The following is a 22,964-nucleotide window of genomic DNA, read 5'->3' as shown; positions in this document are numbered from 1 at the left end:
AAACTATTTTATAAGTATATTATGATTTTGCCCAGATATAAACTATATAACTTCAAATAGAACCCTGTATTTCCTTCACCAAACTTCACATTAGTCATGCTACCAAAGCTTCACTACGACATTTCTGAAAGATTAAAAAATCGAGTCAATGAATACAGAGACATAAACATCTATGTAACATTCTACTCTCAATATCTTTGTCTTGTTTCTTAGACATTACTCACTCCCAATTAGCAACTAACAAAAAGTTTTAGTAAGCACTTCAACTCTCTTTCTTTTTGATATTGTCACGGTGAAGCCATCACTGGGTCAGCACGAGAAACTGGAGATGCACCATCCTCTTTCGTGGTAGCTACAAGGTTAGAAGGAGAAGCTATCTTGTTGAGACTGTCTCTCTTGGACTTGCTTCCGTTCTGGCTTGAGTTCATTGATAAACGTCTAATAGGAGTTTCGTTGAGCCCTCCTCCGTTGGCTCGTGTTCCCACTGGTTTCTTGGCACTGATGGGTCTTGCAGGGCTTGGTTTTGACCCAAAGGCCGAGTCTTGATCTGTGTGTGGCTGTTCTTGCTGCTTTTTCTGTTCCTGATAATTAAAAAGGCAAGATTAGTTTATGAGTAATAAGGTTCAACAAACAGATTATCACAGGATGCAAAAAAAACTTACTTTCAGCCTCCGCTTCTCATCTTCTCGTTCTTGCCTAAGCATAGTGTATTCATCTAGCATGGCCAGCAGAGGAACGCCATCATACTCAAAAGATATACTGTTATCCTCTTCCCATGCCCGGGTTTTAGTAACCAATGTGTCAACCATTGCTTGCACAAACAAAACAGTATATATCCTTCAGTCTCGGTTTAGTTTCATGTGTAACAGATAAAGGAGAATTTCAAAAGTTACCAGTAATCTTGCTGACTAGAATCCGGGCTTTCTCAGCTCTCTTGAGATTCAAATGTGCACCTCGGCTTGCGCTATACCTGTTCTGATCCTGTTATTCAAGAACAAAATCCAAAAGAATCATCACACTGAAACATATGTTTTATACATAACGTATTCAATAGCATTGCCAATGTTAACATACTCGGTTGTAGTCTTCGAGCCAGCTCTCTTCCTCACAAGCTGACATCCATTTCTCAACTCGGTCCAAAATTTCTTTTCTACTAAAGGCTTCTTCCTTAGCCTTTGCGATCTGGCTATCCATGTCAGCCAGTAGCTCAGAAGGTTCAGTATTTCCAGCATCAATCAACGACATGATCCTCTCACGAACAACCTCTGGTTTTACTTCTATGTGAGCTCGAGCATATATCTCCTCAAGCTCGGTTTGCTTCTTGAATGCAATTTCCTTCATTCTGCTGGATTTCAGTTGGTCAAGCCTATCCACTTCCACCTCAGCCTTCAAGAATTCACAGGATTTGTTTTAAAACAACTACTTATCATATTCATCGATCAATACATTATGAATTTTACAATACCTGCTCAATCAGATCAAGTGCTAGAGCACCAGAAACAGTCACTTCATGAACTGAAGCTGAGATATTACAGGTAACATGGTCAAAAAGCTCCCTTTCCTCATCAGGAGTATCCATCAGATTCCACAGATCAGTTAGCTGAGTAGCTAGCTCTTGAAGCTGCACAAACCAAGATCCATTATTGAAATCCACAAACAAGAGAGTTTCAGCACAACGTATCAAACTTCAAATTCATCCATCAGTTTAAGATTTTAGTTTAACTAAAAAAAAGGATTTCAACATATGTCCAGCCTAACTGATCGTGCTCATGTCAGAGATCTAAAAGACCAAGATTTTGACTAACCTTTCTAAGTCTTTGCATCTTATCTTCTTTAAGAGTCAAGACAGTCTTAGCCAACCTGGCAAGTGTTTCATTGCTAATGCTCTTGGTTTGAACACCATTAGCCTCATCTAAGCTGGGATGAACTTCAGTGACAGTGCTTAAGAAATCTAAACCAAGGACGGCACATAGATCATGCACCGTGCTCACAAACTCGAGCACCTTCTGCAACCTATCACTCTGCCAAAACACAAAGCAGTTTTAGTTATGCAATGAACGAATAATAAGGCAAACATAAACCAGACATCACCATATCCAAACAAACACTTTACCTTCTCCTTCTGAAGCTCTTGGAGTTTCCTCTGGAAGTCATCTAGTCTCTTCAGCGACAAGTCAGACTCGTCAACAACATGAGGCCCATTATTCAAACCGCCAGCAATCTCTTCACATATCTTCTGAATCTGTGATTGTACATCAGAAAACGCCCGGACCCTTTCCTCTTTCTGTTGCCAAAGTTGTTCTAGAGCAGGTGCTATTGCAGAAAGTTGTTCTTTGATCGTTCCTGAACTCTTATCTGGCTGCAATCAAGACAAAGACACTGAATCACCCTGTAATCATCTATTATTATCATTCCACTTCTAGACGTCAGAGATTACTTACAATATCAATATAGCTTTTTTCCCCTAAAGCAGATGTGAGATTGGAAAGTTCAACAGTGGCATCAGACAAGGTCTGAAGAAGCTCTGCGCGAGATTTTGCAGCCTGCTCAACCTTCTTTTTGTAAACATTGAGACACTCTTCCTCAATCTGAAGAAGCAGTTTGTCTCGTTCCTCATCACTCTCACCAACTTCATCCCAGATTTCCTATAAAAGAAAGTTTAACCATTGAGTTCCTGGAACCTTACTACTATAAAAAGGCTAGGTCGTATTGTGTGTGTCGCAAAATTTACCTGCAACTTCTGTAGTAAAGTGCCACAAGTGATTTCTCCAACGAGAGGATTCTCAGTTTCCGTCACTGCCATTATTAGAAGGTTTCCTACAACAATAAAAGAGAACCCTTTAGCTAAAAATACGCTAAAAGAAACCAAAGTTGCAATCTTTATCGGAAACCCGATTGAATCAGAAACACTTAAGCAAGACCCAAAAATGCAAGAATGGTGAAGAAGCTCTTTAACAAGAAAAAGAAAGCAGTATAAGGTTAAACTCAAGCAAAGACGAGAAGAACTAACTTAACAGAAATCGAACAGCATTGCTGCTGCATTGGTGATAAAGAAAACAAAGGAAGAACACAAACAGTCAAAAAAAGAAAGTAAAAGAGTCAATGCCTTGAAACTAATCGAATCAAGCAGTAGAAGAAAATGGCTTTCTTACCGAAATCGATATTGAATCCTACTAGTTATTGTTGTTTATATCTTCCTCTCTTTTTAGATCTGAAGCTCTCCGATGAATAGTCACTGTGATGGTGAGAGAGAAAGAGAGCATAGGAAACAGAGAAATGTCAAAAAACTATGGTTATAAGGTTGGGAAACGGGAGAAACGGGACCCACTTTACGGAACTCAATAATTAATGAGATAAAAACACTACAACAACTACAAAAAAGGTGAGCGCACTGATGAGTGATGACTCCCTCGTTGACTCATCATCATGCAAAGGGGCCTTACTTATAATGGGCTTTATGAAATAAACGACCCAGCCCAAATAGTAGTTTAACGATACGTGTCGTTCATTCCTATATAAACGTGAGTAGCGCGACATGATTAGTTTATTTGTAATTCTGGTTTTTCTAATTCGGCAAAAATGATTGAAGCCCTCCTCTGCTCCTCACCGCTAATAAAGTAATATAGGTGCTCTCATCCACCACCTCTCTCCCTCCTTCTTCTTCCCCCTCACCTTTGAGATTCTTCACATTCTTATTTCCATTCATCTCTATCATCCTACCACATTTATCTCTATTATCCAGAAGCTTTACTTTTTGTAAGTTCATTCCTTCTCTTTCATTTGCAACTTGTATCCCATTTGTTGTTTCTATCCATATGATCATCTCGGTGTGCTTTGATACATCATTTAGAACATTCAATCTAAATCCTCTGTTAATGCTTGTTACACAAGTAATCTCTTTTGAATATGTTTGTGACAGTTTGAAGATACAAGAAACTCAAATCATCAGGGTTGACTGATTTTTAAGAATCCTTAATCCAGGAACAGAGAGCATTTTCCTTGGGATCTTGATGGCAATGGAGAAAGATCTCAAACCACATTCTCCACGAATTAGAAAGCTGAGGGAGAATAGTCATCCTAATACAACAACGTCTCGAATGGGTAGTAACCAGAGAGATAACCATTATCCCAACATTCCTAATTCACCAAGGGATTACAATTATGCTCCTAGCTCTCCCACTGCCCGCATTCGCCACCGCAGGCGATCAAGCGAGGTATATATAACGATCAAACGCTCTTTTTCGGTTGAATGTGTTATAAGATTCTTAAAATGATTTGATTGTCTTTTTCAGAATTTAGCTGATGTGAACAGAAGCAATGTAAGCAGAGTAAGCAATCTGTTGCTTGGTGATAGGAACAAGTACCAATCAATGTGGATAAGGACATGCTCATCTCTCTGGATGCTCGGTGGAGTTATGTTTATTATCTACATGGGTCATCTCTACATCTGGGCTATGGTTGTGGTTATACAGATATTCATGGCTAGAGAGCTCTTCTTTCTTCTTAGAAGAGCTCACGAAGAGCGTCGCTTACCTGGTTTTAGGCTCTTGAATTGGCACTTCTTCTTCACGGCTATGTTGTTTGTCTATGGACGCATACTTCAACAGCAACTTGTGAACACTGTTTCTTCAGACAGATTCATCTACAAGCTTGTGAGTGGTCTAATCAAGTACCAAATGATTATTTGGTACTTCTTGTACATTACAGGTTTGTGTGTTTTCTTTCTTCTTCTTCTTTCTTTTCACCAATATCACTCACATTCTGAAATTTGCTAACAGTTTCATTTCCATTAAGGTTTCATATGGTTTATCCTTACGTTGAAGAAGAAGACGTATAGGTATCAGTTTGGGCAATACGCTTGGACACATATGATCCTTATCGTTGTGCTTGCTCAATCTTCTTTCATCGTTGCCAATATATTTGAAGGGATCTTCTGGTAAAATGGATTTAAATGTAACAAGTCGTTTTCCCCGGTTCCTAACTTCTTGCTTCTAAAATGGATAAATATATTCAGGTTTCTTATGCCAGCAGCGGTTATTGCTATGAACGATGTAGCGGCTTATTTCTTCGGTTTCTATTTCGGGAAAACTCCGCTCATCAAGTTGTCTCCAAAGAAAACATGGGAAGGTTACGTTGGAGCATCAGTGGCAACCATAATCTCTGCGTTTTTTGTAATAATCATCTTCAATCATTTGATCGCTATACTTGTGACCCTTTCTTTTTGTCTCAAGACTGATAGAGTATCTGCTTCTTACAACAGTTTGCAAATGTCTTAGGCCAATTCCAATGGCTTACATGTCCAAGGAAGGTAACCAAAAATGAAGTCTCCATTGCGATGTTTTCGTCTTGGCCTTTACTTAATCGTTATGTTGCATCTTTTCCAGGATTTTTCGACTGGTTGGCTTCAATGTGATCCAGGCCCTCTCTTCAGGCCAGAGTATTACTCATTGCCCTTTTGGATTGCTCCATTTGTAAGCAATTTATTACCTTTTCATGAACTAGACAACGGTGTTGTCTTGTACATGTCTTTGTTTTGAAACTGAGCTCTGTTGCTTAACAGTCTCCTTGGAAAGAGATCTCGATTCTGCCTGTCCAATGGCATGCTTTCTATTTCGGTCTATTCGCATCCGCTATAGCACCTTTTGGTGGTTTCTTCGCAAGCGGTTTCAAAAGAGCTTTCAAGATCAAGGTTAGACAATTTCAAACATTCAGAAGGTTTTGTTTCCACAGAGCGAATCTTAACTTGGCTTTGTCGCTTTAACAGGATTTCGGAGACAGCATACCAGGACATGGAGGATTTACAGATAGAATGGATTGCGAAGTAAGAGCTACTAAGATTGACATTGACAACAGATGAAATATGATGATTTTTCATAGTTTTAACCCAGTCTTGTTGCCTCAACAGAATGTTATGTCGTTTTTCGCATACATCTACATCCATTCGTTCATTGTAAATCAGTACAGCGTCGAGATGATCCTAGACCAGGTTAGAATCATAATTCACTTAAAATTACGTAAGAGGCATTGTAAATATTTGATTGTACTATACCTGCAGATATCAAGGGGTCTGGGACATGAGGAGCAGAAAATGCTTTATGTAAAGCTCGGAGAGATTCTTCAAGATAAGCTACAGGAGATGTTTTAAAGAAATGAGGGTGACTCTGTTTTCAGCTTCTTTCCCTTTGGTTAGCTTCTGGTTGTATCAGACCATGTAAAACCGTAATTTGTATCAGATTAATCAATTAAAACTGTAAAATTGTATTTTCCCATGCAATTAAAGCTTCAGGGAGATCGAGGAAACGGACACAGAAGCAGGATTTCTCCTGCAAATGCCATGTCAAGCAGCTTATGCGAGATCTTTGTTCATCTAATGAATAACCAAACCACAAGAGAAAACTATGACTCAAAAGTCTCGAGAAGATGTTCATGAACTCGAAACATAGAACCGTAGCAAAATTTATGAAAACCAACTAACTTCTTCTTAAGCATCAGACTCTTTCTTTTCTTCTTCGCTCTCTCCTCCCTGGGTAACACCGACCTCAGCTGGTCTTATAACTCTATCATAGAGCGTGTATCCATACTGCACATATAGACACCCATAGTTACTAATTGGTTTTTAAGACTACAATACAATATGGAATAAACAGAGAGAAAGAATTGAGCAAACTTTATATATTTACCTTCAAGACATGAGCAACTGTGCCTTCTGGCTTAGAAGGGTCAGGGACTTGGAACACTGCGTTATGTCTGTTTGGATCAAACGGCTCATTTGTAGGATCATACTTCTCCATACCAAATTTCTTAAATACCTGCAGTAGCACACAGATTTAATTTAACCGGTCTCATCTCCATTGCTTAACTTTAAGGTCTTATAACTACATAAGTTGATATTTACCTCAGCTAGCTGTTTCTCAGTCATCTCCACTCCTTCTAAAAGGGTCTTTAATAATGGCGCAGCTCCAGTCGAATCTTCTTTCGAAGTGTCAAGCTTTGAGAAGCTTTCTTTGACAACCGAAGAAGCTCTTCCAAGATTATCCGCCACATCCAAAAGGCTCTTTGCAAAATTCTGCATACATAATATAGTGTACATATATAACTTAAGCAAACTATTATACGAAGCAAAAGCTGCAAACCAAGTTCTAGTAGAAGACTAACCTGTACGGCATACTTTTTGGTGTTCTCAGCATCACGTCTTGTTCTGTCCATGACATTCTCCATCTCAGCGTAAGTACGAAGAACTTTATCTTTCATTTGCTTAATCTGTTCATCCTTTTCAGACAGTAGCTCTTCCTTCTCAGCTACGAGCTTCACCAAATCATCCACTGACAACTCATCATCATCACTCTCAGAATCTGAACTAGAAGATGCAGCAGCTCGTTTAGCACTTTTCCGCTTACTTTCTGCAGAACCAGTCACAGAATCTTTCGATTCAGAATCAATTCCTGATTCATTTCCCTCGGCTGCAGCTTTCTCTTCACTTGTATTCGAGGCCTCAGTGTTGCTTTTCTTCTCATCTGATTCAGGTGAGGTAGAGGAAGCAAAAGAGAACCTTTGAAGTGCAAACGAATCCATAGACACCTGAGCTGGAACAAGCTGCCCCCAATAAAACGATGCAAAATGAATAAATCTCAGTGAAATGAATCAAAGCAAACACCCTATAGAAATCTAAGGCAGAAACGAAAGAGCATCAACTCATTTACACATACATATCTGACAATTCAAACCACATGAGATCAAGGAAACATCATTCCTAAAAACACTGAATTGAGGTCAAACCCTTAAACCCTAACAAAACCCTGAATCTAAATTCGGCAAGGAAAGTGATAAAATTTGAGTGAAAAATCAAACCTTGTGTGAGTAGTCGCGAACGAGGGAGTGATACCGGCTCGAGAAGATAGGAGTCTGGTTCCTCGTCTGAAGAGTGACGGCGGAGAGAGAAGAGCGCAGACCCGCGCTGCGGGAAACTCGCGACAAGATTCTCGAAACCAACATCACGGAGGAGACAATCAGAGATCAAGACGAGTAGAGAAGAGAAGAGAATCGAATCGAAATGTAAATTGAATTGAGGAAATTGCTTAATAGGCACACACAGTCGTGCTTGGTGGAGAAGGGAGAACTCAATTCTCTCTCTTTGGGTTTTTTTACAATTTACGTAAATACCCTTACCGATGCACGAGCGGTGTGGCTGAGACTGACTGATTTGATCCGGCGAGTCAGTGAGGGTAATATCGTCAATACTCAATATAGCAATTTGAGAAGTCTCTAGAAAGAAAGAAAAGGCACTTGGTATTTTTTGGGACAGACACAGTCCACCCAACTCCTGGTCCTGATTGGGCACATCTACACCTACTTAATCAGAACAATTAGTAGTACAATAATACTACAATAGTATGTTTCTCATATACTACTACTCAAGTAAAAAATTATAGAGGTTGTGTAGATTTGACTTCATTTGGATGGGAGAATGTGAAAAATTTAATGTTCAACTACTTACTTATCTATAATTCAACAACTATAAATGACTACTTAATTGGGCTGATATAGCCTATAGGAGTATTACAATTCTTTTGTTTTTACCTTGTACTATTCTCGTTAATTCAAAAACGCAAACCTGTGTTAGAAGTTAGAACACACCTGTCAATGGGAAGCTAGTCCACATCTATAGCTTTTTTAAGAGACAAACAAACAAAACAAAAAGTTGAACAATAAATATGAGCTTTGGTTGAGACTAAACAAATTTAAAGTTACTTTTTGGCCAATGTCACATTTGACGCATGAGAGACGCTTTTCTTGCCGTTACTTGTTATTGTCTTGTCGTTGCAGCAAGCCAACAACCAAAATCTATGGTTGAACTAAAAAGCCTTGAAACGTGCAACAGAGTTTACAAAATATCTCACATTTTAATCAAATGATACTCCATGTCTGCAACAAAATAATATATATCTAGTAAAAGAGACGAGAAGAGAGAGTAGAGCATTGTGCGTGAACCCGGTAAAAAAGGAAGATGCGTTACATATATCTGAAGCATGCAAGGGTATGATGAACCCTTCTCTACTTTTAAAGTAATTCTGGCTTGTCTGTCTCTCTTTTAAAGTAGCTATAAATACGGCCCTCTGCTGTAAAACTAATAAAGAAACTCTCAAATCATTTTCAGCTCCATTACTCACCTCAACTAACTCTCTGATGGCCAAAAACATACAGAGACAAATCAGACTAAGGAGTATTTAATAAGCATCATCTAACAAAGGGCCTAGCCTATTAACTACTACACAATCGAAATCTTTTTATGCTAGGTTCGATAGAAGGTACCTCTCTTTCTCCAACTTTAAATGCTTGATCCATTTGTTTCTTCCCAATCAAATCGTGAGGTTCTTGTTTTGCAGAAACAAACTTGTGTAAAATCATGCTGCGAAACAGAGTTCTTGCGTTCTTGGTGCTCACAGCTCAGCTCTTGGTGATGGTACCTGAAACAAGTGCGAAAGTTCTTGCACTTATCGTGTTTGGGGACTCAACTGTGGATTCAGGAAACAACAACCAGATTTCTACAGTTCTAAAGAGTAACTTCCAGCCGTATGGCCGAGATTACTTAGATGGCAAAGCAACCGGGAGATTCTCAAACGGTCGGATTGCACCAGATTTCATTTCTGAAGGTTTGGGACTCAAGAACGCAGTCCCTGCATACCTAGATCCAGCATACAACATCGCAGACTTTGCCACTGGTGTCTGTTTCGCTTCAGCTGGTACCGGCTTAGACAATGCAACCTCTTCTGTGTTAGTAAGTCAAGTCAAGCATACTCATATGTCTTAAAACATATATATGTCCTAATAGTAGTGAATTTAGATTTCATACTCCTAGTCAAGACAAAACTGACATGTTTTTTTTTTTAAATGTCATGACTTCTCTAAAGTCTGTGATGCCGCTATGGAAGGAAGTGGAGTACTACAAAGAATACCAGACCAGGCTAAGAAGCTACTTGGGTGAAGAGAAAGCTAATGAGATAATTAAGGAGTCACTATACCTGATTAGTATTGGAACCAACGATTTCCTGGAGAATTACTATCTTCTTCCTCGTAAGTTGAGGAAGTACTCTGTGAGTGAGTACCAAGACTTCCTCATAGGAATCGCAGGAGATTTCGTGAAAGATATTTACAGACTCGGAGCTCGGAAGATGTCTCTATCAGGACTCTCTCCTTTTGGATGCTTGCCCTTGGAAAGAACAACTCAGATCTTTTATGGAAGCAAATGCATCCAAGAATACAACAATGTGGCTAGAGATTTCAACACCAAGATGAATGAAAAAGTCTCCAAGTTGAACAAAGAACTGGACGGACTCCAGCTTGTGTTTTCAAATCCGTATGATCTGGTTTCAGAAATCCTAAACCATCCTGAAGCATTCGGTTAGTACAAAAGTTTTCTAACAAAGACATAAGGCTCTCAAATCAAGAATTCCTCTGATAATATCTTAAATGCATTGCAGGTTTTGAAAATGTAAGGAGTGCATGCTGCGGAACAGGATACTATGAGATGAGCTACTTGTGTGATAAAATGAACCCGTTCACATGTTCTGATGCGAGCAAATATGTATTTTGGGACTCATTTCACCCAACAGAGAAGACAAACGCAATAGTGGCAAGCCATGTTCTGAAGTACGACTTGTCTCGGTTTCAGTGATAGATAAGAAAGGTCCATACCACCAGCCACAATATTTAACATATTACATTCTTTCTTCCAGAATATTTTTAAATAATTCAGTAAGTTACTTGATATTAGTAAAAATCAAGCTTCCAGAGTGTTGTAAAAGAAACCATTTTTCTTACTTTATGTTCATGTAACTACTTAAAGATGCTGCTGTGATGTTATATAAAAATATGAGTAAAGAATCTCATTCTCCTTATCAATATCAATGTAAAATGTACAATTGGGGTTTTATATACATTATACCAGGCCTAAACCAAAGCCTCTAAACCAGCTAATCCTAAAATATACAGACTCCAATTGAACCAAAAATGATATAAACTATATACAAAAGGAATCATATACTATAATAGTCCCCCTCAAGATGGGGCATAGATGTTGAGAAGACCCATCTTGCTTATCAACTGTTGAAAGGGAACAGGATGAAGAGCCTTTGTGAAAGGATCAGCAAGCTGCAAATGAGTGTTAACATGAAGTAATTTAAACAAACCTGCAACCAACCTTTCACGAACACTGTGACAGTCAGATTCGATGTGCTTTGTGCGCTCGTGATAGACAGAGTTGTTAGCAATGTGAATAGCCGCCTCATTGTCGCAAAACAGAAGAGTCGGCTTATGGAGAGAAAGCTGAAGTTCCTTAAAAAACTTGGCAAGCCAGACAAGTTCATCAGTAATCAAAGAAAGACTACGATATTCAGATTCCGCAGAGGACTTTGACACAACTTGCTGTTTCTTGGATCGCCAAAGTATCAAGGATGTGCCCAAGAATATACAATGTCCTGAAGTAGAACGTCTTGTGTCTGGACAAGAGTTATAATCCGCATCTGCAAAAGCTTGAATCTGAAATTCTGCATTGGAAGAATAGAACAAACCCTGCCCAATAGTGCCTTTGATATAATGGAGAACTCGATAGGCTGCTTGGAGGTGATCATGTCGAGGAGCTTCAGAGAACTGACTGAGCTTGTTGACGGCAAAGGTGATGTCGGGACGAGTAATTTGAAGATACATGAGCCGTCCAATGAGTCGCCGATAGACTTTACCATCAACAAAATCACCACCAGTATCTTTAGAGAGCTTGATACTGGGATCCATTGGGATGTTAGAAGGCTTACAACCAAGAAGACATGTTTCATCAAGAAGATCCAAAGCATACTTCCTTTGACAGACATGAATACCTTCAGCAGATCTTGCGATTTCCAAACCCAGGAAGTATTTAAGTGGACCAAGATCACGCAACTTAAAACTGGACTTAAGCTGAGCCTTAAACTCCTCTACAGCAACGTCATTGTTACTAGCAATGATAATGTCATCCACGTAAACTAGAACACACAAGAAGAGATCAGTAGTGATTTTCAAAAAACAAGTATGATCAGAATGAGACTGCACAAAACCCAAATCAATCAGAGTAGATTTGAACTTCAAGAACCACTGACGAGAGGCTTGTTTAAGACCATACAAGGACTTCTTCAATCTGCAAACCGCATTAGGTGGAAGAGAGTCCCCCTTTCTTGTTGCATATCCTGGAGGAAGCTTCATGTAAATTTCCTCATCAAGGTCACCATTGAGGAAGGCATTAGAAATGTCCAATTGGTGAAGAGTGAAACCATAGATAGCAGAAATAGCCAAGAGAAGCTTCACAGAGGTAAGCTTGCAGACTGGAGAAAACGTGTCATGAAAATCAACCCCTTCAGTTTGTGTGTATCCTTTGGCAACAAGACGCGCCTTATACCTCTCAATAGTGCCATCAGCATTGTATTTTATCTTGAAAACCCACTTGCAACCGATGGGTTTCTTATTCGGAGGTAAGGTACAAACGTCCCATGTGCAAGTAATCTCTAAAGCATCAACCTCAACATCCATAGCTCCACACCACACCTCAAATTCTTTGGCTTCAGTTTAGCAACTAAAAAAGAATGATAAAGTTCTGATATGTTATTATAAGAAAGAAATTGAGAAATTTCATGAATGGTTGAAGATCCCACTGAATGACAGTAGTAATCTTGAAGATAAGCATGCTTTTTGATTCTCCTATGCAATGTTTGAACAGAAGGTTCAGGGACATTTGTACTAGGACTAGCAGAAGGCATAGTCTCTAGGGATGATGAAGAAGGAGAAGCCTCTACATCGGATAAATGTGGAAGCATAGGAGAATTGCTAGGCAGATCAGGAAAAGAATTCTTGGCTTCCTGAGATAACTCTGACTTAGCAAAAGGAAAGAGCTCTTCATGAAAAACTACATGTCTAGAAATGAAAATGTCATTTGTTTCTAGATCAAGAAGTTTATAACCTTTGTATCCGGAAGGATAACCAAGAAAAACACAGGCTCGAGCTCGAGGATCAAATTTATGTTGATTCTTGGGTGAGGTAGAAGCATAGCAAAGACACTCTAGGACTCGTAAGTCATCATAGTTAGGGGCTTTCTTAGTGAGAATCTCAAAAGGACTCTTCTCATCAAGCACAGGAGCTGGTAGACGATTAATGAGATGAACAGCAGAAAGAACACAATCTCCCCAATAAGGAAGTGGGAGATGTGATTGAAACAGAAGTGCTCTAGCAACATTGAGAATGTCTTGGTGCTTTCTCTCCACAACAGAATTTTGTTGTGGAGTTTCAGGACAAGAATGGAAATGGATAATGCCTTTAGATTGGAAAAACTGAGTGAAGTTAAGTTCATGAGCATTGTCAGATCTAACCCCCTTAACCCTAGTCTCAAACTGAGTTTCAACCATAGCAATAAAAGAAGGAAAGATATGAAGAACATCAGATTTCTGTTTCATCAAATAAACCCAAGTAGCCCTTGAATGATCATCTACAATGGTGAGAAAATATCTAAACCCATCATGAGTAGGAACAGAAAAAGGAACCCAAGTGTCAATATGGACCAATTCAAAAGGAATTTTCTTTATATTATTATGAGAGATAAAAGGAATATGTTTTTGTTTTGCCAAATGACAAGTTTTACAATAAAAATCCTTTTGTATTTTTGGTTCTTTTACAAAATGTAAAACAGAAGAAAGAGACTGAAGTTTATAAAAGGAAGGATGACCTAACCGTTTATGCCAGAGATCATGAGAAACAACAGAAGCAGCGACTAAAGAAGCTTTATGAACTGGGAGATTTATAGACTCAATGTCCAGAAAATAAAGATTGGCCACTTGTTTACCCATTCCAATCATTAAGTCCCGAGAAAGATCCTGAAGAGAACAAGAATTTTCATCAAACCAGATTTTGCAACCCATAGATTTGGTCAAACAACTGACACTTAAAAGATTGAATTTAAATTGAGGGATGTATAAGACATCATGAAGAACTAAATGATTGCCCAAATGAACAGATCCTATCCCAACAATGCTCACTAAACCACCATTAGGAAGATTGACATTGGTATTAGAGAGAAATTTGAAAGTGGAAAAGGAAGTTTTATCATGACAAATATGGTTAGTAGCTCATGTGTCTATCACCCAAGCATTGATAGCAATAAGATTGCTATTCGCAGAACAAACATAACGTTTGGTAATTGAAAAAGGATTTGGCCTATCAACACTGGAAAAAGAACAAATGATAGAGGGATAAAAATTACCAGGTGTTGGGCCATTGGTTAAAGAAGAAGAAGGGAGGGAAGATACTGAAATCGCATGAACCTCAGGTGTAAGTGTAGAACTCTGGATCCTGGTGTTGAGAAAAGAGACTATTTGCTGCATCTGTTATGTGGAGAGATCATCAGTCAATCTCAGAGTCTCTGCAACAACATTTCCTTCACTCACACTCTCGGAAATGATATTGGTTGCAGTGGGAACCACTCGTGTTGACTTGAAACGAGGATGACCAACCGGATAACCATTTTTCTTGTAACATTTATCCATGACATGGCCAATTCTTCCACAGAAGGTACACAATGGTTTGTTGCCCTTTTGAATCTGATAACCACCAGAAGATGCACCCTGAGACTGTTGTTGAGTCACTTGAAAAGCAGAAGTGTCGAGAGTACCAGAAGCAGGTGGAAAACTGGCCGATCGCTGAGAATCATCTTGGTCCAACATATTGTAGACTTCAGAGAGAGATGGCAAGCTTTTCTTCATGAGAATCTGGCTACGCACTGTGTCATAGTTACTATTAAGTCCCATAAGGAAATCAATGACACGATTCGTTTCTCTTTCAGCCAACAAATCATCAACAGTCCTTGCAGTCACCTGAAGACTAGAGAGTTCTTCCCATAATGACTGAGTTTAAGTATGATAGGAAGACATATCCATACTACCTTGACGAAGTGAATGAATCTGCTGACGCAGCTTGTACAAACGAGGAAGGTTGGATTTGTGAAATCGAGTGTATAGATCTCTCCATATCTCTGCAACAGTGGCAAAGTAAAGAATACTAGAGTAAATCTGCTTCGACACACTATTGAGCATCCAGGATTTGACCATGCTGTTGCATCGTTTCCATATCGGATAATAAGGATCTGTCTCCGCAGGTCGGACTATAGATCCATCAACAAATCCCAATTTATTCTTAGCTTCGATACTAGTAGTCATGGCTACAATCCAAGTTCCATAGTTTGTTCCATCTAAGAGGTCAGGAACAAGAACCAAACCTGGATGATCGGAGCTGTGAAGATGATATGGGCTGTGAATGTTATCTGGAGAATCCGAGACTGTAAACGGAGCAGAGAACGACCGTGGTCGAGTATCGAGTGCCTGATGCGTAGAGCCAGAGGCAACTCGCAAAGGCGACGAGCTTCGAGAATTGTCGCGGAGAGTCGGAGAAGAAATTTCCGGTAGATCTGGTGTAGAAGAGCGATACCTCGAAGTGGTCTTTCGTTTTCCCATAATTAGCTGAATCGAGTTGAAAAATGAGCAAAGTGGAAACAAAAAACAACGCGAATCAGAAAAGGAATCGAAAGCGAGACGAAGACGCAAAGAACTACGGAAGGATCTAGATCGGAAAAAAATACAGCGGCGTAACTAACTTTTCCGATTATAATCGATGATCGGAAAAAGTTTGTTACAGAGAATGAGAAAGCATTCGCTCTGATACCATATGAGTAAAGAATCTCATTCTCCTTATCAATGTAATGTAAAATGTACAATTGGGGTTTTATATACATTATACCAGGCCTAAACCAAAGCCTCTAAACCAGCTAATCCTAAAATATACAGACTCCAATTGAACCAAAAATGATATAAACTATATACAAAAGGAATCATATACTATAATAAAAGATGAATGCAAAAATGGAATTGACTCATGATGCAGAAACCAAAAACACTAATATATATATTTCAATGTATTTCACATTCCACAATCTAGAGTTTCTCTTGGTATTACCATTTGATTCCAAAAGAAAGACTAATCTCAAACATTTTTAGTGAAAAATACATAACAAGGTGAACACAGGTACATTATAGTTCGTCATCGATTGAAGAGCCTTTTGAGTTATGATCATCACTTAAATTTCCAAAACAAAACCATGCTTTCAATGTTCAAAACCAAAACGAAGAAGAGTGTTTTAGAGATACGAACCACAGAGAGGGAAAGAGAAGAACGAATGCAACACTTTTCCGACAAAACGGACGAGTGAAGAAGAGCATGAGTGAAACCTTTCGACAAGATCGAATTAGAAATTGTGAAATCCGGTTCGGTTATGTAAACCGTTTTAACCCAAAAACCTAAAAGAAAAAAAATCGATTGTTCCTGAACCGGTTAAGAGTTTTATTTTAATTTTTTTTTGTCTCTCGCCTTCTCTTCACAATTCTCAGCTCTCTCTCAAAAACACTAAACAAGACTATGTCCTTGTAGGGTTTAGGGTTTATGATTCAACAATTTCCGAGACAGAGTTTGGGAACGAACCCAAATCAAGCTGAAGTAAACTTGATTGGATGCGGTGGTCGATTGCGGCTTCGATTGCTTCAACGGCTAAAGGGTTTCTTCATCTTCATCGTCATTTTCTGAAGAACACTGATCCTGGGTTTGCTCTTGCTCTTGCTCCGTCTTCGTCGAGACTTTTCCCTTTCCGTCTCTGGGTACGAGCTTTCTCTGGTTCCACTACTGATTACAAAGTCGTATTGAGAAGTGGGCTTCACAATCTTGACTGCGAAGATGCGTTTAATTTGTTCGTGCTCATGGTCGAGTCTTACCCTCTTCCTTCAATCGTTGAATTCAATAAAGTATTGACTGCTATCGCCAAGATTAAGAGGTATGATGTTGTAATCACTCTCTGGAACTGTGTTGAGAACACTGAACGTTTGGAGATTTCGCCTGATCTTTATACTTGCAACATTTTAGTGAATTGTTTCTGCCGATGCTTACAACCCTCTTTGGGTTTATCTTACCTTGGGAAAATGATGAAACTTGGTATTGAGCCTGACATTGTAACGGCTAGCTCCCTGGTTAATGGGTTCTGTCTCAGTAATAGTATTGGTGATGCTGTGTATGTTGCTGAACAAATGGAGGAAATGGGAATTAAACGTGATGTTGTGGTTGACACCATACTCATTGATACTCTTTGTAAAAAGAGGCTTGTGGATAGTGCGCTGGAGCTTTTCAAACGTATGAGAAACAGAGGAGTTGAACCTAACGTTGTTACCTACAGCTCTCTCATTACTGGTCTTTGTAATGTTGGTAGATTGACTGACGCTGAGGGGCTACTGTTAGAAATGGACTCCAGGGATATCTACCCTAATGTCATCACTTTCACCGCGTTAATCCATGCTTATGTGAGGTGTCGGCAGCTTTTGAAGGCTGATGGTGTGTGCGAGAAGATGATCCAAATGTGTATAGATCCTAATGTTTTCACTTACAGTTCACTTATCAATGCGCATTGCATGGTTGGTCGGGTAGATGAGGCAAGAAAAATGCTTAACTCGATGATAAGCAATGGGTGCACTCCAAATGTAGTCACTTACAGTACTCTTGCAAATGGGTTTTTCAAGTCAGCGAGGCTACGTGATGGGATTAACCTTTTATACGAGATGTCTCAAAGAGGTGTGGCTGAAAACACAGTCTCTTGCAACACTCTTATCCAGGGTTATTTTCAAGCGGGGGAGATAGCTCTTGCTCTAGGCGTTTTTGGGAAGATGGCTTCTATTGGTCTGCCTCCCAATATTAGGAGCTACAACATTGTGTTAGCTGGTCTGTTTGCTAATGGGGAGGTAGGGAAGGCATTGAAAGCATTCCAACATATGGAAAAGACTAGAAATGATCTTGATATTATTACCTATACTATCATGATTCATGGGATGTGCAAGGCTTGTATGGTGGAACAAGCATATGATTTGTTCTGTACGCTCAAGTTCAAAGGAGTTGAGCCTGATTTTGCCGCATACACGACAATGATCTCGGGATTGAATAGGGGCGGCATGAGGACTGAAGCAAATGCGTTGAATAGATTTTTTGAAAAGGCACGCGCACTGAAACGAAAGCGCATCAGCTGAAGTATCATAGGGGATTTTTCTTGAGAGACATGTATGGACTCAGGGCTCCCTCTTATCGGATGCCTGCTCCTGGAAAGAAGAACACAAATCTTTTGTGATGGAAGCCAGTGTATCGAAGAATACAACAATGTGGCCAGAAAATTCAAACGCAAAGTTGAACAATGTGCTGAACAGAATCCGAATCCGGCTGGTGTTTTCAAATCCACATGACATGGTCTTAGAATCATGAAAAATCATGAAGTATTTGGTTAGTAATAAGCACTGTATCCCTCCAAAGACATAGACTTAGATTTAAATTGTTATCAACTACTCTTTAAATCAAGAATTCTTCTCATTGTGTTGTTAATTCTCTGGCAGGTTTCCACACTGCAACTGGATACTAGGTGATGAGCTACCTGGATTGTAGATTGAACCCTTTAACATGTTCGGACGCAAGCATATATGTATTTTGGGACTCGTCGTATGTACAGCCCATACAACAAACATGTTCCTTAACATGCTACATTCTTTCCTCTACTAACTTAAACTGTTTATGTGCTGTATTCCTTACAAATACTTAACCAATGATCACTCAGGTTGCTTGATATTATTTGTTACTAGCTTCCAATTTTTTTGTAACAAATAATATCGTGGAAGTGTTGTAATGTTGTAACAAAACCAATTTTTCCCATTATATCGTGGAAGTGTAACTACTTAAAAGATGCTCTTTTGATGTTATGGAAACGGATCAGATCAGCGCCCAACAAGGAGAAACTATTCACATAAGAAAGCAGAAATGGAATTGAATCCAGAAACCAGAAAGACAATTTTGTATTCAACTCATTAGAACTCAAAAGTATCATTCATATCTCTCTTTAAGCATTCCCATAAACATAAACGAACATCTTGTGAACAAAAAACAAACGACCCCAAAGAAGCCAATGTTGAACTCTGTTACATTTGCAGACAACTCTACTTTGGTTCTTTCGGGAAATGTAACTTGATAAGAGAAGGAAGCTCGACTAGCTCCACTTGCTTCTTACCGAGCAAAATGCTCTTCAGCTTCTCATCACAATTCACCACATTCTTGTTTTTAGGATCCTATACAAAGAAACAAAACCAATCACTCAATGTTCCATGTTCAAACCTATTTAGCAAAATAACATAGAAGTGATCCCATGTTCAAACCTGAAGATTGTTGGTCTTGATATAGGACCAAACACGCATGAAACAACCCAGACGGGAGATCTGAGATTGACCAACGAACTCACGTAGAGTAGACGGAAGATTCACGAGGTCAATCAAATTCCCAAGTTTCTTTGGATTATCTGTGATCGCCTTCTTCAACCTCTGCGGCAGCATCTTGATTCTTAACCCACGAGTACAACGAACTCAACACCAGATTCTAGCAAAAGAAAACGTTATTTATTACCACTAAGTCCCTTTGGGGAATTCCATCGAACATGTGGCGTGCAAATGAACCTACTGACAAAACACTTTACCCGGGTAAATTGGTAGAGGAAACTGAAAGCAACAACAAGTCAGTGTAAAACCAACTAAAGCTTTTAAACCGCAAATAGTTGCGATTTTAACGCGTCGACCTTGGAGCCTGGACTGGAGGTATTCTCGCGTTTATAAACGCTGGAGCTGTGATATAAAAGAGAAAGTCAAACCGTCAAAGGTTACATTACATATAATTATAAATATATACAATAAATCATTTAAATGCACTACGGAGTATTTAAATTTAATAAAAATAATTAATTCTAAAACTGGTTTTAGAATGAAGTGATCAAGTGAAGTAATACTCCGTATGTCCCTGATATTTAGTAATTTTCACACATATTAAAACAGGAATATATATGATTAATTTATTATCTTTTCACTGATGATTTATTTTTGGTCATCTCATTGTATATGGTGATGATTTATTTTTTTGATATTTTATCTATTTTTTTTTTACTTTTTCACCTTTCTAATATTAAAAATATTTATGAAATCAATTTTTGAGAGACAATAAAATTTTCCTAAAAACATCAATTTATCAGGGACAGAGTACTACCAATTAGATTAACAATAAAATCTCAATTCTTCTGACTTGTTTGTCAAAATCCAAAAAGAATATATTCAGTTGCTTCCGTTAGACAAAATAGTAAATAGTCAAATATAATTTTGGAACCAACTACAAAGAATATTGTATGATCAATTTCCGCAGTCTTTTTGTTTCACCATTAAAGATTCACACAACTGTTGAAACTAACTTGATAAATGTCTTCGATTGTCATCATCATCATTAAGCATCGTTAATCAACCTTAACAAATGCAAAAAACAAAATGTACAACCTAAGGATATTTAGGGAGACGTACACGACATTCTAGTCGACCATCAAAAGAGAAACTCGATCTATTTGTCCCATAGATTTTGTCATCAACATTAGGTAACGTAGCTCTCATGACATTCTCACAAACTGCCGACATGTACTGTTTTCCCCATAGAGCAGAAGCCCCCGGAGAAAACCCTACTCTCACAAAAAACACCATATCAAGACCAACCACATCTCCTGTTACCGCAACTTCATCTTCCATTTCCCAAGCCGCCTCTTCGTCAATAACTTTGGTTTCGTCTCCCTTCACGATCACTTCGTTCTCCTCTTCACCTTTCTGCCCGAACGAATCGGCTCTTACCGTTGACACGAGCCTTCTCCGGTGAACCAGCCACACTGAGGGATTCTCGTACGTGACGTGGAGTTTCTCGTTAGGGTTTTTGATGGAGAACATTGCGGACCATACCGGGAGATTGTGATTGGCGAATGATATATGCATGGAGTGTACCTGTACGGTGGGTGGAGTTGGAGTAATCCATATGAAAAACGAGACACATATGATGAAAGGACCGATGATCGTGATGGCTAGAAAGAGTTTGAAGAGTAGTGACCACTGTGAGATGTTAGCTGGTTCGGATTCTTGGGCGTTAGGTGATGATATTGCTCGGAGGTCCGGGACTTGTTCGGTATCGGTTAAGGTTACTAGAAGCGGTTCATTCATCTTTTCAACGATGATTTGTTCATTATCCATGTTGGGTTGATGATGTATTGGTGTTTTTACTTGTTTATATATATGATATCTCAAAATAGTTAGACAGAAAAGGATAATATTTATTTAGTTGAGATTATGGAAAATATTCCATCCCCGGTACTAATTAAGATCTCATCCCCTTCTATGCTAATGTAAAAGATTTCATCCATTATACAACAACGAAATTAACGAGATATTGATTCTCGAGTTTAACTCATTTTAACTCAATGTGAAGCTGCTTTTAAGATAATAAATATATCATATCATTCTAAATTAAAAAGTATGAAATCGTTAGACATGGTTAATATATTTTATATACAATATATAAAATATATTCTTGATCATCAAACAAAATACTAGCTAGCTGATTAAATAAAGGCGGAAAATAAACAAATGCCGCTAACTACTAATCCTCACTGAGTCACTGCCCGGTGGGAAACTCACATTTCCCAAATCCTGCAATTAACCAAATTCATATTAATTAGAATTATATAAAACATCATTGTATCTTACAGTCATAGAGTAACTCCAAAATAGAGCATGATTTTTTTCCAATGTGTTACTCTATACTTGACTCTAAAATAGAGGTAGTGTAAAAAAATAGAATTGAGAATAGAGTTACTCTAAATATAAAGCAATCTCATCATTTTCTCTATTTTAGAGTAAAATATAGAGTATGGTTGGAGCAAATGTTGCTCTATAATAGAGTTTTGACTCTAAAATAGAGTAGAGTTAGAGATGCCCTAACGTGAACATCTTAAAATTCTAAAACGCAAAGAGAACACGATATAGCTGAACTTTCGCAAATGCCAACTACTAACCATATTGACACAATATTTCACCTTTTTGGCTTTTTTTGAATCCCAGTTCATGAAGTAACACTTGATTCCAAATTAAATTCAAGCAAAATAAATTACTACTATTAAACTTGGCTAAATTACTAATTAGGAAATTTACTAGATTTTCAAGAAAAAAAAAGTGACTGGATTTTATATTAATCAGTTGCAGACTTGCAGTATAGTCTCTCTCTTTCTTCAAGTTATATATACACTTATAGCATTAATCATTTTTTAAAGTAGGTGCGTGTAGTACTCTTTTGTTATTTTTATTTTTTTTTTACTCCTTTGTTATTACTTATTATTAGAATAAATTAATGTGTTAATTTATGCTTTAGAATGGAAAATACATGAGATAAACTGATTAAAAATATCAGATTGCCACACAAAAAAAATGAAATCAGAGTATTTAGTATTAGTTAATGAATCAGCTAAAGGAGAACACGCCACAAATAAAACATTCGGTCCAGAAACATTATAAGATGCATTTTAATTTGTTGGATACTGAATATACGGTAACGTTGTTGGTTTTTAAAGTAACACTACGCTACAAACCACTGTTAAATTCCCTAGAGCTACAACCAAGATTAATTACCTGAATGTATCAATTCATGCGTCACACGGATTATTGAACTATAACTAAAATTCTTGTTTGATGCTTTCAAAACAAGAAGCAGAATGAGAACACTTACCACAAATCTCTTACGCTCTCCAGAATTGTTGACCGAATTTACTGACCAATCAGCTGAACTCACCATCATTTAGAGTGTATGCAGTGATCTCTTCCTGATTCAATTTTCTAGCTAGATCTATGAATTCAGAACTCTGATGATCTCTGTGAGAGGAGAGTGTTTTCTTGTGTCTAAAACTCTCTCTTCCTCTCGTTGAATTATTGTTCTCAACTTTCGTTAGGTAGTTTCAAGCTGTTTAGGGCAAAAAACTGGTGGGT

General features: G+C 38.3%; 7 protein-coding genes and 1 pseudogene across 10 annotated transcripts; 3 read left to right on the top strand and 5 right to left on the bottom strand.

Moving 5' to 3' along the window:
• Window positions 1-47: 47 nt before the first annotated feature.
• Window positions 48-3,366, bottom strand: LOC104722258 (65-kDa microtubule-associated protein 2). The gene is made up of 10 exons (XM_010440398.3): window positions 3,153-3,366; window positions 2,732-2,817; window positions 2,442-2,645; window positions 2,114-2,359; window positions 1,806-2,021; window positions 1,466-1,621; window positions 1,075-1,386; window positions 894-981; window positions 663-811; window positions 48-581 (listed from the first exon to the last, which is right to left on the bottom strand). The coding sequence occupies exons 2-10, from the start codon at window positions 2,801-2,803 to the stop codon at window positions 288-290; spliced, it is 1,737 nt and encodes a 578-aa protein (XP_010438700.1). The 5' UTR covers window positions 2,804-2,817; window positions 3,153-3,366; the 3' UTR covers window positions 48-287.
• Window positions 3,367-3,541: 175 nt separating this feature from the next.
• Window positions 3,542-6,354, top strand: LOC104722257 (phosphatidate cytidylyltransferase 3-like). Of its 2 annotated transcripts, none has more exons than XM_010440397.3 (11): window positions 3,542-3,756; window positions 3,982-4,214; window positions 4,293-4,707; window positions 4,795-4,936; window positions 5,015-5,171; window positions 5,261-5,308; window positions 5,385-5,471; window positions 5,561-5,689; window positions 5,765-5,821; window positions 5,906-5,986; window positions 6,056-6,300. In XM_010440397.3, the coding sequence occupies exons 2-11, from the start codon at window positions 4,011-4,013 to the stop codon at window positions 6,143-6,145; spliced, it is 1,410 nt and encodes a 469-aa protein (XP_010438699.1). In that variant the 5' UTR covers window positions 3,542-3,756; window positions 3,982-4,010; the 3' UTR covers window positions 6,146-6,300. The 2 variants fall into 2 exon arrangements, with proteins under 2 accessions (XP_010438699.1, XP_010438698.1); XM_010440396.3 differs by having other exon boundaries at window positions 3,548-3,756; window positions 3,920-4,214; window positions 6,056-6,354.
• Window positions 6,213-9,030, bottom strand: LOC104722255 (grpE protein homolog 2, mitochondrial). The gene is made up of 5 exons (XM_010440395.3): window positions 7,849-9,030; window positions 7,156-7,593; window positions 6,896-7,066; window positions 6,681-6,809; window positions 6,213-6,580 (listed from the first exon to the last, which is right to left on the bottom strand). Exons 1-5 carry the CDS (start codon window positions 7,990-7,992, stop codon window positions 6,482-6,484), a joined length of 981 nt encoding a protein of 326 aa, XP_010438697.1. The 5' UTR covers window positions 7,993-9,030; the 3' UTR covers window positions 6,213-6,481.
• On the top strand, window positions 8,886-10,899 carry LOC104722254 (GDSL esterase/lipase At4g26790-like). 3 transcript variants are annotated; one of them, XM_010440393.3, is made up of 5 exons: window positions 8,886-9,034; window positions 9,155-9,305; window positions 9,384-9,775; window positions 9,909-10,398; window positions 10,479-10,899. In XM_010440393.3, exons 2-5 carry the CDS (start codon window positions 9,287-9,289, stop codon window positions 10,670-10,672), a joined length of 1,095 nt encoding a protein of 364 aa, XP_010438695.1. In that variant the 5' UTR covers window positions 8,886-9,034; window positions 9,155-9,286; the 3' UTR covers window positions 10,673-10,899. The 3 variants fall into 3 exon arrangements, with proteins under 3 accessions (XP_010438695.1, XP_010438696.1, XP_087330102.1); XM_010440394.3 differs by having other exon boundaries at window positions 8,914-9,034; window positions 9,202-9,305; XM_087473976.1 differs by lacking the exon at window positions 8,886-9,034 and having other exon boundaries at window positions 9,060-9,305.
• Window positions 10,900-13,744: 2,845 nt separating this feature from the next.
• Window positions 13,745-15,521, bottom strand: LOC147933712 (uncharacterized; annotated as a pseudogene).
• A 908-nt stretch (window positions 15,522-16,429) lies between these two features.
• On the top strand, window positions 16,430-18,842 carry LOC104722252 (uncharacterized). The gene is made up of 2 exons (XM_010440392.3): window positions 16,430-18,372; window positions 18,483-18,842. The coding sequence occupies exon 1, from the start codon at window positions 16,572-16,574 to the stop codon at window positions 18,123-18,125; it is 1,554 nt and encodes a 517-aa protein (XP_010438694.1). The 5' UTR covers window positions 16,430-16,571; the 3' UTR covers window positions 18,126-18,372; window positions 18,483-18,842.
• A 64-nt stretch (window positions 18,843-18,906) lies between these two features.
• On the bottom strand, window positions 18,907-19,747 carry LOC104722251 (upstream activation factor subunit UAF30). Its single transcript, XM_010440391.3, has 3 exons — window positions 19,607-19,747; window positions 19,293-19,509; window positions 18,907-19,205 (listed from the first exon to the last, which is right to left on the bottom strand). Exons 2-3 carry the CDS (start codon window positions 19,464-19,466, stop codon window positions 19,077-19,079), a joined length of 303 nt encoding a protein of 100 aa, XP_010438693.1. The 5' UTR covers window positions 19,467-19,509; window positions 19,607-19,747; the 3' UTR covers window positions 18,907-19,076.
• Window positions 19,748-20,354: 607 nt separating this feature from the next.
• On the bottom strand, window positions 20,355-21,179 carry LOC104722250 (uncharacterized). The gene has a single exon (XM_010440390.2). It carries the CDS (start codon window positions 21,177-21,179, stop codon window positions 20,448-20,450), a length of 732 nt encoding a protein of 243 aa, XP_010438692.1. The 3' UTR covers window positions 20,355-20,447.
• Window positions 21,180-22,964: the final 1,785 nt, after the last annotated feature.

Source organism: Camelina sativa, chromosome 11 (assembly GCF_030686135.1).
Source record: "Camelina sativa cultivar CO46 ecotype springtype chromosome 11, ASM3068613v1".
NCBI lineage: Eukaryota > Viridiplantae > Streptophyta > Magnoliopsida > Brassicales > Brassicaceae > Camelina > Camelina sativa.
This window is presented reverse-complemented; position numbering and strand designations above follow the sequence as displayed.

Coding starts and splice junctions, on each gene's coding strand:
- LOC104722250 (XM_010440390.2), bottom strand. CDS start 21,179: ATGGATAATGAACAAATCATCGTTGAAAAGATGAATGAACCGCTTCTA.
- LOC104722252 (XM_010440392.3), top strand. CDS start 16,572: ATGCGGTGGTCGATTGCGGCTTCGATTGCTTCAACGGCTAAAGGGTTT.
- LOC104722257 (XM_010440396.3), top strand. CDS start 4,011: ATGGCAATGGAGAAAGATCTCAAACCACATTCTCCACGAATTAGAAAG. Junction 4,215..4,292: donor ACCGCAGGCGATCAAGCGAG/GTATATATAACG, acceptor TGTCTTTTTCAG/AATTTAGCTGATGTGAACAG. Junction 5,987..6,055: donor TCGAGATGATCCTAGACCAG/GTTAGAATCATA, acceptor CTATACCTGCAG/ATATCAAGGGGTCTGGGACA.
- LOC104722251 (XM_010440391.3), bottom strand. CDS start 19,466: ATGCTGCCGCAGAGGTTGAAGAAGGCGATCACAGATAATCCAAAGAAA. Junction 19,206..19,292: donor TCAAGACCAACAATCTTCAG/GTTTGAACATGG, acceptor TTCTTTGTATAG/GATCCTAAAAACAAGAATGT.
- LOC104722255 (XM_010440395.3), bottom strand. CDS start 7,992: ATGTTGGTTTCGAGAATCTTGTCGCGAGTTTCCCGCAGCGCGGGTCTG. Junction 6,810..6,895: donor CTGAGAAACAGCTAGCTGAG/GTAAATATCAAC, acceptor GTGCTACTGCAG/GTATTTAAGAAATTTGGTAT. Junction 6,581..6,680: donor CAGTTGCTCATGTCTTGAAG/GTAAATATATAA, acceptor CTATATGTGCAG/TATGGATACACGCTCTATGA.
- LOC104722254 (XM_010440393.3), top strand. Junction 9,776..9,908: donor ATGCAACCTCTTCTGTGTTA/GTAAGTCAAGTC, acceptor ACTTCTCTAAAG/TCTGTGATGCCGCTATGGAA. Junction 10,399..10,478: donor AAACCATCCTGAAGCATTCG/GTTAGTACAAAA, acceptor AATGCATTGCAG/GTTTTGAAAATGTAAGGAGT.
- LOC104722258 (XM_010440398.3), bottom strand. CDS start 2,803: ATGGCAGTGACGGAAACTGAGAATCCTCTCGTTGGAGAAATCACTTGT. Junction 2,360..2,441: donor AAAAAAGCTATATTGATATT/GTAAGTAATCTC, acceptor TCTTGATTGCAG/CCAGATAAGAGTTCAGGAAC. Junction 812..893: donor TCTAGTCAGCAAGATTACTG/GTAACTTTTGAA, acceptor TGTTTGTGCAAG/CAATGGTTGACACATTGGTT.